General features: G+C 48.4%; 1 protein-coding gene across 2 annotated transcripts in view; it reads left to right on the forward strand.

Moving 5' to 3' along the window:
• Positions 1–12778, forward strand: part of ADAMTS7 (ADAM metallopeptidase with thrombospondin type 1 motif 7) — a 46156-nt gene that overhangs the window by 5513 nt on the left and 27865 nt on the right. For both annotated transcript variants that reach the window (XR_014021893.1, XM_081293521.1), the window contains exons 2-4: positions 3889–4244; positions 5939–6104; positions 7348–7544. Coding sequence is in view for 1 of the 2 variants with exons in the window: in XM_081293521.1 (XP_081149647.1) it covers positions 3889–4244; positions 5939–6104; positions 7348–7544 (719 nt within the window). In the remaining variant the exon portion in view is untranslated. The remainder of the gene's footprint in view (positions 1–3888; positions 4245–5938; positions 6105–7347; positions 7545–12778) is intronic.

Here is a 12778-nt window from a genome sequence, read left to right on the forward strand (position 1 = left end):
CTGATTCAGTGAGTCCAGCATAGGGCCTGGGATTTTGTTTTTAAGAAATTCTTGTCCAGGAAGTCTGGAAAATCTTTCCACTCAGGCCCCCTGAAGCTCAGTGGTGGGAAAGACTCATTCAGAGCCTGTGACTCTCAGAGAAGGTCTGCACCACCAGGGCAGAAGGGGGCAGAAGGCGATATCTTTAGTAGGGGACATGCCACTGGCATGTGCAGGGCATTCTACATGCGGAGACAGATGAAGAGAGGCTTTGGATCTGCAACATGGCCAGGAGGGAGTCTCTGTTAGGCTTCGCCTCCCTTCCGGCAGCAGGCAGCAGCAAAGAGCCCTGGGGGGTGTCATGTGTGTCCCAGGGATCGTTGTTATGAACAGGATCCCAGGAGCTGGGCATAAACCTAATTTATCTGGGCAGGATCTAGGCTGGAGAAACCTCAGATTGGTGAGTTTCCTGTTTTTTCCCTCTGGGCCCAGGGTTCCCACATCTCCATCAAAGCAGCACTGTTCTGGTATATGTATCCCCATAACATTTCTTTTGAAGATTAGGAATGATAGCCAAAGAAGTTTTGAAAAAGTTGCTTTAATTCAACTTCTTCACACTAGTGATGGAAAAACTGAGCAAGGGACAGACTGCTGAGAATATAGAGTAATAGAAGAGATTGAAGCCACTTGGGAAATTTGGGATCAAGTCTCAGCTCTGCCACTCTTGCTGGGTGGCTTTAGACTAGTCTCTCTACTTCTTTGAGCCTCCCTTTGCTTTCTTGCCTAAAATCTAGTCTAGTAGAACTTACTTCAGGTATCCTAACCTGGGGTCTACAGTCTGAGGGACCATAAATTCCAGGGATCCATGAACTTGGATGGGAAGATATTACACTCTTAATTTTTCTAACTACCAAGTGAAATTTAACATTTTCTTCAATTAAGGATTTTACCAACAAATCCCAATATTATTAGCAGTACCTGTGATTTTGATACCAATAGAAAAATATTTTATATATATCAAATGTTTTTATATATAGTATATATTTATAAATATACATGTATATAAAATATATATTTCTTATCTCATTACAGTTGTTGCAGTTATCTTGAAATAAGGTATATGCTCATCACTGCTTCAAAATTACCATAGTTTGATAAACTTGCCATTAAATCTTTTTTTAAAAATAATTTTTAGTTGTCAATGGACCTTTATTTTGTTTATTTATATGCGGTGCTGAGAATTGAACCCAGTGCCTCACACATGCTAGGCACTCTATCATTGAGCCACAACCCCATCCCCCATTAAATCTTTTTTAATGAATTAATAAAAGACCACACAATTCCATACTCCACTTTTTTTTTTGTACTGAGGATGGAACCCAGGGCATAATACTATGGGGCGACATCCCCAGCCCTTTTTATTTTTTGAGACAAGCTCTCACTAAGTTGCTGAGGCTGGTCTCAAACTTGTGGTCCTCCTGCCTCAGCCTCCTGAGTTGCTGGGATTACAGGCTTGTGCCACTGTGCCTGGCCTATCCATATTACAAACTTTGTTGGTACTCCTATATATTTTATCCATTTAAAAACATTGTTCTGGGCTGGGGTTTGTGGCTCAGTAGTAGAGTGCTCACCTAGCACATGCAAGGCCCTGGGTTTGATCCTCAGCACCACAAACAAATAAACAACAACAACAAAACATTGTTCTGAGACAAGGTTCATGGCAAAAAAAAAAAAAAAAAAAAAAAAAAGTTTTAGATACCCTGAAGTCTAAGAGGACAGAGCCATGGGGAGAGGGTTTTTCAAACTGTAAGGGCTTGAGCAGAAGTCTGCAGATTTTTTTCTACCTTTCTTCAAATGAGCTCTTGCATGTAAAAGAATCCCGAGGTGCTCAGTTGAAATGGTGGTGGTGGTAAGGGCAGAGGAGCCACACCTGGATAGTCCTCTCCATCTCTTCATCCCAGGAAGCCCTGTGATGCAGAACATTCAGGCACTTGAGAGCACATTTTATAATCTGCCAGGCTCATAACAATCAACAATCGTAATGTCTTTGTGGTCGGTCAGTGGGCCAGGCACTGCTTTATGTGAAGTAGTTTAGATCATTTAATCCTTACAATAGCCCAAGAGTCTAAATTCTATGATTATCCCCACTCTACAGATTCATTCAACAAATATTGAGAAACAACCAAGTCCAGACACTTCTAGCACTTAAAATCTTCACGAAAGTATATAAAAATTTTTTTATTTGTTCTTTTTAGTTAAACATGACAATAGAATGTATTTTGACATTTTATACATACATGGAATATAATTTCCCATTCTTGTGGTTTACATGATGTAGTTGTGAATGAAGAGTCTTTCTAGAGTTTACATTGGGAGAAGAGGGAGAAAACAAATAGAAAACATAATGAAGGCTGGGCGTGGTGGCACATTCCTATAATCCCAGTGGTTCAGGAGGCTGAGGAAGGAGGATTGCCAGTTCATACCAGCCTCAGCAATTTATGAGCCCCGATGCAACTCAGGGAGACCCTATCTCTAAATTAAATATAAAAAAGGGGCTGAGGATGTGGCTCAGTAGTTGAGTGCCCCTAGATTCAATCCCCGCACCAAAAACAAAAGCATAATGAAAATGTTAAGTGATACAGTATGTCAGAGTGCTATGGGGTAGGGGGGTGGTAAAGCAGGGAAGTGGGATAGGAAGAGTAGTTGGGATGTTGAAGTGGTCAGGAGAGGACTCACTGAGGAAAATACATTAAGCAAGAACTTGAAGGGAGTGAAGATTTAACCTGTGGAAATCAGGGAAGAATGTTCCAGGGGCAGAGGACAGCAATGCAAAATCCCAAAGCAGGATCATGTCTGGCCTATTGGACTTCAAGGAATATTGGGAACAAGGAGTGTCTTGGAGGTGAGATTGGAGAAGTATCCTTTCCTAGGGCCTCATGCCATGCTAGAACTTTGTCTTATGCTCTAAATGAGATGTGAGCCACTGCAGAATTTTGAGCAAGGTAGGACCATGATCTGAATGAATGAATTCTGGTTGCTGTGCTAAAAATTGGCTAATGAAGGGCTCCCTGGGTGGACAATAGTGGAAGTTAAGAAGTTACCCTAGCCTGGGTGATGGTGCAGGTCTGTGATCCAGCTACTCTGGTGGCCAAGGCAGGAGGATCATAAGTTCCAGGCCAGAGTGGACAAATTAGCAAGACCCTGTCTCAAAAACAAACCACAACAGAAAGGGCTGGAGATATAGTTCAGTACTAAAGCGCCCTTGGGTTCAATTCCCAATACCAGAATTAAAAAAAAAAAAAAAAACCCACAGAATTTATTGCAATAATCCAGATGGAGAAACTGAGGCATGGAGAGTATTTTTTTTATTATTGGTTGTTCAAAACATTACAAAGCTCATGACATATCATCTTTCATACATTTGATTCAAGTGAGTTATGAACTCCCATTTTTACCCCAAATACAAATTGCAGAATCACATCAGTTATACATTCACATTTTTACATAATGCCATATTTGTGACTGCTGTATTTTGCTGCCTTTCCTATCCCCTACTATCCCCCTCCTCTCCCCTCCCATCTTCCCTCTCTACCTCATCTGTTCTTGTTCAGTTCTCTCCCTTGTTTTTCCCCCCCTTTCCCCTCACAACCTCTTATATGTGATTTCGTATAACATTGAGGGTTTCCTTCTGTTTCCATGCAATTTCCCTTCTCTCTCCCTTTCCCTCCCACCACTCATCTCTGTTTAATGTTAATCTTTTCCTCATGCTCTTCCTCATGGAGAGTATTTGAATCCAGGCATTCTGATGCCAGTGCCATCTCTTTGCTGCACTTCCTCTGGTCCCTGGTGACCAGCCAGGACCTGGGGTCCGCCCAAGACCTAAGCACTGCTTGGGTTTTCTCCCTGCAGGGCGCCCAACCGAAGGCTGGGCAGCCGTGGACATCGTACACCCAGTGCGTGTGGACGCTGGGGGCTCCTTCCTGTCCTATGATCTGTGGCCACGTGCGCTGCGCAAGCGGGATGTGTCCGCGCGCAGGGATGTGCCCTCCTTCTACGAGCTTCAGTACCGCGGACGCGAGCTGCGCTTCAACCTGACTGCCAACCCATACCTCCTGGCTCCCAGCTTCATCAGTGAGACGCGGAGGCGGGGCGGCCTGGGTCGCTCGCACATCCGGACCCATGTCCAGGCCTGCCACCTGCTTGGGGAGGTGCAGGACCCAGAGCTTGAGGGCGGCCTGGCGGCCATCAGCGCCTGCGATGGCTTGGTGAGTGCTGAGGGAATGCTTGATGCTGGCTGGGTGGTGGGACCCTGGATGCACCCCCGCCTTTCCATTGTTTGCCTGGTGGATTTGGTCACCGTGCTTTCCTCCGCCAGCTTCTGTACTCGTGGGCTAAATGAGAATGACAGCCCAGGCCTCACTGTTCTCTAGGACAGGGATTCGTGAAGTTTTATGCGAGCTGGAATCACCCGCAGACCTTGTTTTTCACTGGTTAGGCATGGGATGGGGCCCAAACATTTGAATTTCTGCAAGTGTTTCTGGGGGCATTGAAGCTGCTGGTCCAGAGACCCCACTTGAAGTACCACTGTTTGTTGAGATTAAGCAATCAGTTAATCCTTCTTTGGCTTATCAGTTATGACTCTTCCTTCACAGATCGTTTAGGCCCCCTCTCAGCCTCCTGGCTTTGTCTGGCTTGAAGGCAATGCTTTCTACCACCTGTAGCTTTAATTGCCTCCCCTGCTTTGGGCCAAGTATAGCATCTTTCACTCTAGGCAGCATAAGGCCCCTTTCTTCTCCTATTTAGGTGCCCACTATTCCCCTCCCTGCCCCCAAGTGTGAGCTGTGGGGGATGCGTGCACCCTCTTGGCCATCCACTGTTCCTGGAGGGCTCCAGTGTAGATGGCTCAGGCAAAAGCCATGGAGTGTGGAGGCAGCGGGCCTAATGACAGGGCAGCCTGCAACACAGGCTGCAGAATGCCTGGGCCTTGGAAGTCCCATCTGCTCAGTTTTCTTGTTTGTGGAGCTTTAGCCCCTCCTCTAACATATGGTTAATTCTGTCAAGCCTGCGCAGCACTGGTGCATATGGGCATTGTTCCTACTTTACAATTGAGGAAACAGGCTCAGAGAGGCACTTGCCCCAGGTTACCAGTTATCCAGAGGTGGAGATTGCATTCAAACCCAGTTCTCCAGTCCCTAGAATGGATGCACTCTCCAGCACTTCAGCTCCTTGGCCTGTGTGACCCAGGAGGTAGAACTGGTGCTTCCGAAGGAAGGTTGTTACACCTTTGTTCCTGTTGGAGTCCTGAGTTTCCCAAGTTGCTGGGCTGCCTTGAGGTACTTTCCACTGCTCTCCCTTCCCTGGACTCTGAAAGATGAGCAGACATGCCCAAAGCACCTCTGCCAGCTTCCCTTTTCTGCCACCAGGGAACAGAATGTTCTGGTGGCTGTGGACATCTTGGTGGGTGTGAGTAGAGCTGCTTTTGGGGTGATTTATTGTCTCGGGGGGGACTGAGGGTGGATCAGAAGCTCTGATTGTCTGGGAGCGGGCACAGTGGCTGGAGATGGTTGGCATACAAAGAACATGTAGAAGAGCCCAGAGGCCTGGGCTGCCTCACTCAAAATGGCTGTGTGGGATGCTGTAGAAGATGCCATCTTTTCAGATTTGGTTGCAGACTCTTTTTCCCTCCTAATGGTGTGGGTGTGAAGAGCAGCATCCTGGGGGTGGGGCCTCTGAGCTTCACTTTGAAACCTTTGGTTGTGTGGAATGGCAAGAAAGGACATTCCAGGCACAGAGTACAGAGTGAGCAGGGGCTCAGTGGGAGGGAAGCGCTGCGTGTCTGTGGTCAGAGTGAGGTGGTGGATATAGTGTGGGCTCAACTGGGCATGATGGGTCTTTGGGGAGGTTGGGAAGGGCAGCCAGGTATTAGCCCTCCCTGTGTGACCCCATTCTTCTCCCCCAGAAAGGTGTGTTCCAGCTCTCCAACGAGGACTACTTCATTGAGCCCCTGGAAGGTGTTCCAGCCCGGCCTGGCCACGCCCAGCCCCATGTGGTATACAAGCGCCAAGCCCCAGAGAGGCAAGCTGAACAGGGTGACTCCAGGGCTCCAGGCACCTGTGGGGTACAAGGTATGCTCCTCCTCACAGGTCGTGGCAGGGGAGACACAGAAAGCCCGTTTTAGAAGTCTCTTCAAACATCTCCATGCCCAGATCTCCTTGTCCCAGAGGGACCCAGATGGACAGACATATCACCCAAGCCCAAGCCTTTAGATGTCCCAGAGGTCTGTGACATCAGTCCATCAGGCCTGCCCCAGCTGATTCCCCTGAACTGATCCTCTCTGCTCCCACCTCACCTCCCCCTCGTTTTGGGGCTCTCTCTGCGTCCTCCATTGTTGCCTATGGCACCTCTGGCTCTGTCAACCATTCTTCATCAAGTGTCCAGGCCAGGCAGGACCATGACCAGGACCTTCAACAGGGCCACTGGCTAAAAACCTCCCCCTTCCTTCCCCTGCTCCCATTCCAGAATAACTGAGCTCTGTTATTAGGGACCTGAGTGCAGAACCTAGCACTGCCTCTGCAGAGCTTCTGTCATGGTAAGGAGCTGCCCACCAAGGGCTACTTGGGTTTGGCTCAGCTGGCCCTCCAACCTTAAGCTTCCCATAGCTCAGAGACTCTGTTGCCAGGACAGATGCCCATGAGGCATGTTTCTCAGCTTCAGTTTCCCCAGTTGCATATATGTGCTTCCTGGTTTGCTCTGGGGAAGTCTAGGGCAGAGGAGCAGGTCCTCAGTGGGGTCAGCTGGGTCTTGGCCAGTCTTTCCTGGCTGGAGGTTAGGCTATGGGTCTGTGTGTGCTGGGATGCATTAACCTCTTAATAGGGGAGGGCATGACACAGGGAGATGGGGCCCAGGCTCCAGCTTTTTTGGGTCCAGGAGCTCCCCTCAAAAGACATAGTACTTTTTTTCTTTTCTTTTCTTTTTTCTTTTTCTTTTTTTTGTGGTGCTGGGAATTGAACCCAGGGCCTGATACCCATTAGATAAGAGTTTCATCACTGAGCTACATCCCCAGCTCCCAGGCATAGTACTTTACCAAGGTTATATCTAACATTTTTGTTTGCCTCCAGTATCACCTTTCCATGTAGATTCTTATTTAGGGGAATAATCCTGGGAATCCCAGGATCAGAAGAGAAGGGAAGTGACCAGGCAGACAGCACAGTGATCTGTTATCACAGACCTAGGACGGACCCAGGGGGGCATCCAGGTCTCTGTCTCTGATCCCAGTGCTGTTCCTGCTGTGCCAGAGAGCTCACTAAGAAGAAGTCCTAGAGACATGTGTCCTGGGCCCAGCTAACTCCACCTGTCTGGGGCCCACAGTGTCCCCGGAGCTGGAGCCTCGTCGTGAGCGTTGGGAGCAGCGGCATCAGTGGCAGCGACATCGACCGAGGCGTCTGCACCAGCGCTCTGTCAGCAAAGAGAAGTGGGTGGAGACTCTAGTGGTAGCTGATGCCAAAATGGTGGAGTACCATGGGCAGCCGCAAGTGGAGAGCTACGTGCTGACCATCATGAACATGGTGAGGCTGCAGCAGGCAGCGGCAGTGGCATGGGGGAGGCACAGTGAGTGTTGTTGGGGGTGGATTACAAAGGGGGGTACAGGGCAGGAAGGCTGGCAGGGGGTCACTTGGAGAGAACAGCAGCACAGGACACTGGCCACATGGCTCCTTTAGACATCATCTAGCTGCACAGCATGTTCCCACCGTGTCCTTGTCCACTCAGGTACTGGTCAGAGTGCTGCTATGACAACACAGGGTGTGATGCCATCTTACTGGCTCAGCTGGCATTTGGGGAGATGGGGAAGCCACAACCCTGTGCCGAGGCTGGCTTTGAACTCATGATCCTCCTGCCTCAGCCTCTCAAGCTGCTGGGATTATAGGCATGCTCCACTGCACCCAGCTTTTTCTTTCTTTCTTTCTTTTTTTCTTTTTGTTTCTTGGTGCATTATAGTTGCACATATTGATGGGATTTGTTATTACATATTTATACATGCACACAATATAACAATATAATTTGAACAATATCTCTCCCCACTATTTTCCCCCTCCCTCCCCACCTCTCACCTTTTGATCCCTTTTTTTTTAATTGATGTCTCTTTGAATTTTAGAAGATCCACCCCAACCATTGTTTTCCTTTTTCCTCTCTAGCTTTTGCTTTGGAGAAACATTTGACCCTTAACCTTCTGAGTTTGACTTATTTCATTTAATATGGTGGTCTCTATTCCATCCATTTTCCTGCAAATACCATAATTTCATTTTTCCTTACAGTTGAATAAAACTCCATTGTGTGTATATACCACACTTTCTTTGTCCATTCATCCTTTGATGAACACCTAGGGTGGTTCCATAGTTGATGGGACATTGCTCTTGACCTCACCTCACGTGACAGTTGGTATAACAGAGGCCCTAAGAGGTGACCTACTTGCCAGGTCACACAGCATGGCCAGGTGGAGCCATTTGGGAGCCCAGGTCTCCCCAGTCTTACTTGGGTGGGGCACTGTGGCTGAATGGGGCTAGGAATTCCCAGAGCCACCTGCAGAGCCAGGCCCTCCCTCCCAGCTACCCCTTCCCCAGGTGGGCAGGTGGGAGCCCACAGGCTGCCAGGCTGCTTCCTGCAGCTTCCTGGAAGAAAGATCTCTGCTTCTGGCATTCTGAGCAGGCCACCTGCTGGGCATGCTGCCACTCAACCCTCTTTCTGTTTCTTCTCCAGGTTTGGTGGAGGGGAGCAAGGTGAGGGGCATGTGTGCAGCTGGGTGATGTCTAAGGGAACCCTGGGGCCAGTGTCCTGTGCTGCTGCTTCCCCCACACTATCCCCTCACCTGCTACAACCCTAAGGGAAGTGCCCTCTGAGCCATCTAGCATCTGACCACCCGATTCACAGTGGGGAAGCCTGGGGCTCCAAGGGAGGGGCTATGGCTGTGCTGTTCTCCACCTGCCGAGCTGCTCAAGTGCTCATCAGCAAAGGCAGCCCTGGGCCAGTTCTTCATTGACATAGCCACCTTCTTTAGTTTTTTGTTCCTTATGCAATAAAAGCTGTAGCCTTCTGTCTGGTATTCTCAGCCCTGAAGGCCCTGCCGAATCCTCTCTATCTAGCTTGTCGTCTGTCAGAGAGGGGAAAGCACTGAAATGCAAGCTGCAGGAGGACTGTTGCTGGACAGCAGGGCCTGGTCAGTTTCTGAGGCCCTGAGGTCCTCTTCTTCCCATTGACGCCACTTGGGGGCTCAGTCTGAAAAAGCCAGGAGCCTGGCTGTTCACCATCAGTGAACAAGGTTTGTCTCAACTTACCTTTTCTGAGTTCCCCAGGGCCCAGGTCTTGGGCAGAGTAAGACCAGCCAGTCATACAGGTTCCCTCCCGACATCCCCTGGGTGACCATCCTCAGGCATTTTGCTCCAGGGCCTGGCCTCTTTCAGCCTCCCTTATTCAGTTTCGTGGAGTCCACACATTGGCTCTGGGAGCTCTGTCCTGGGCTCATGCTCACCTGCTCTGACTATATCAGGCTTTCCTGAGCTGAAGAGTCCAGCACTGGTGGGAGTCCAGCAGAGTGGGAGCCCCTCTGAGCCCTGCAGTGCTGGATACTTGGCATTCTGCCTGAGAGGCAGGGCCACGGGGCTCATGCAGCCAGCATCTGAGGCAGGCTTATCTGAGGGCTCCCACCATGAGGCCTGGTAGGTTCGGGCAGGAGAGGAGCCTGTGAACATCTGCTACTTGTTTCCTGTTTCACACCTACCTGTCTTCTAAGCTCATCCCATTTTACAGTTGAGGGAACAAAGGTCAGCGAGGCCAACATCACACAGCTAATAAGTGGCAGAGCTGGACCTGGGACTTGGGTTCAAGGTTACCACAGTGAGTCTCTTCTACATCATGTACAACCACAAAACTGGGCTCCTAATTAGAATAAGATGCACTCCATTTTTGTATAAATAAGTCAAATTATACTCTACTGTCAAGGATAACTAACAACAACAACAAAACAACAATTCTCAAGGGCAGGACTTCTCAGAGCCTTCAAAAAAAAAAAAAACTGATATGAGTGCTGAGAATCTTCAAGAGAATAGGCAGGCAGCGTTTTCCAAATTTAGAAGAAGTAAGAACAGGGACTGTGAAGCAGTCCACCCTCGGTCCTGATCCCAGCTTCCCCCTCTCTTTAAGCCTCAGTTGCTTCATTTGTAAAATGGAGGTAATTATCCCTACCTTAGAAGTAAGAGGGTTAAATGGCATAATGAAGATAGATCTCTCGGCACAAGGACCATCCATGCAACACTCAGTCACCATTAACTGCTGCTCCATGTGATCTTGCAGCCTCTCAGCCACTTCCAGGGCAGCCTTACTCCTCTTTACTGTAAGCCCCTTCTTCTCTGTGTCAGATCCAGACCTGAGTTCTGGAGCTTAGGTGATTCTGTTCCAAGCATAGCAAGACAGATCTCCCTCCATCCCATTTTAACTCCCAGTTCTGTTCATTCTTGCTGAGGTCACAGACCTTTTTGAGGGGCTTTTGTCTTACTCTCTGCTCACTGGGAGCTTGTGGTCACCTTTAACCCCCAGATCATATTTTTGTGAGCACTGCCCATCCTTGGTTTATTCTCTTGCCTGTACTAGAATGGGGGCTTGACTTCCCCTGTTCAGTTATCCCCCACGCTGACTCTAGGTTGTTAGCAAACACTTCTTGGTTGAGTTGATCAACCTGTAATGACCCTATCTCTCTACAGTGTCTTCCAGTGCCTTTCTTAACCTCTGTATTTCCTGGCATACAATGAAAACTGTTATATGCGCTGCTCTGTGGTAGTACTAAGCTCTCCCCAGCCCTGGCTCAGGACAGGATGGGTCATTTGTCAGGCAGGTCCTAGCAGACCCTCAGGAACTCCTTGTCCTCTGGAACCACTTTGTTGGGTGCTGGTGCCAAGTTTGCCTGTCTACTGTCTATAGTTTCTGAAAGACTTATTCTTTTTTTTTTTTTTTTAGTTCTAGATGGACACTTTTATTTTATTTATTTTTATTGGTGCTGAGGATCAAACTTAGTGCCTCACAGATGTTAGGCAAGGGGTTTGCCACTGAGCCACAACCCCAGCCCCTGAAAGACTTATTCTTTTGATCTTTTTTTCAGGGTACTTTTTCTCATTTTGTACTGTTTCTTTTAAATGAGATAATAATGCATTGGAAATACTTAGCAAGTGCCCAAAATTCATTCATTCATTCATTCAGCAGATATTTATTGGGAGATAGAATAGAGGCTCCCCAGATGGCATGATGGAGGGTGGAGGCTGGAGATAGGGTGAGAGATGAGATGAGGGGAGATAGAAAGGATGCTGTTCCAGGCTGAGGGCACAGCATGAGTAAAGGCCCTGTGTTAGGAAGAGTCATGGGATTCTGAGAGAAAGACAGAGTGGTTGGAAGCAGCGAGTGAGTGGCATGAGGTGAGGGGAAGCCAGAAAGGAGGGCAGGTGTCCCACCAAACAGGCCCGTAGACTAGACTGGGAACTTTTGCCTTACCCTGTGGACTGTGAGGATCATTATCTTAAGGAAGGCATGGTGTGACTGGGTTCGCATTTCAAAGAGAGGTGACTGAGCCACCAGTCTATAGGTGGCCTGGAAGAGCCAAAGTATAGAGACACTTGTAGCAGCACATCAGAGAAGAGATGCTGGCACTTGTTCTGGGCAGTGGCCCAGAAGCGAAGAGATAGACTCAGGCAAAGCTCAGGAGACAGAATTAGTTGGATGTGGGGGAGAAGGGTGGTGAGGGGCTCCTGGGTTTCTAGCCTGAACATGGTGGCACGTGGCATGTTTCTCTTCACCATGTCTGACCTTGAAAGTATCATCCACTCCAATGATCAGGTGCTAGGAGCCACAAGCATATATACGATGTATGGCACCTTTGGTTGTAAAGTGACGCCAGCTAGCCACTGAGATGATTATGTTAAAATTTACATTCATATGCAAACTGGACTCCCGCTGTTCACCTTGGCCTGCTACCGGACTCAAGTTACGGGACTTTACGGGACTGCTGGAGAGTTCCCATTGGTTGGGGAAGGATAGTAGGAGGGAATTCCGGAGGAGGTGGGAGGAGACGGGGGGGTTCCGGTCGGCGCGCGGTTCCGGTCGGACACCCTCGTGGGAGGACCGGTTTTTGACTTGCTGGCGCTGAGAGTGTTAGCGGCTTTTTCAAAATAAAGTTTTGTTCCTGCTTGATTGGCTCGTGATTCTGTGCCCAGCCAAGACTGCGGCAATCAGGGGCTCTCGTGCCCTTTTCATGGGGTTTATTTTCCCTGCTCGTGTTTTTTATTTTTAAAAACATATTGTCCATTTGAGTATTATTTTTTTTATTAGTTGCTCAAAACATTACAATGATCTTGACATATCATATAACATACATTTGATTCAAATGGGGTAAGAATTCTCACTTTTCCACGTGTACAGGATGCAGGATCACATTGGTTATACAGCCACCTTTATGCATATAGCCATACTAGTGTCTGTTGTATTCTGCTGCCCTTCCTATCCCCTTCCTATCCCCCCTCCCCTCCACTCCCCTCCCATCTTCTCTCTCTATCCCATCTACTGTAATACATTTCTCTCTCTCTCTCTCTCTTTTTTTCCTTCCCCCTCACACCATCTTATATGTAATTTTGTATAACAGTGAGGGTCTCCTTCCATCTTGAGGGCAGAAGCTTGGCCCGTGGAAGAGTATTATTTTTCTAGATTTCTTGCTGGAGGTCACTTCACAACCAACCTCTGCTGCCATCTCTGCCCACTGGGAACC

This window comes from Spermophilus citellus, assembly GCF_964194105.1.
Source record: "Spermophilus citellus genome assembly, chromosome: 4".
In the NCBI taxonomy this organism is placed as follows: Eukaryota; Metazoa; Chordata; class Mammalia; order Rodentia; family Sciuridae; genus Spermophilus; species Spermophilus citellus.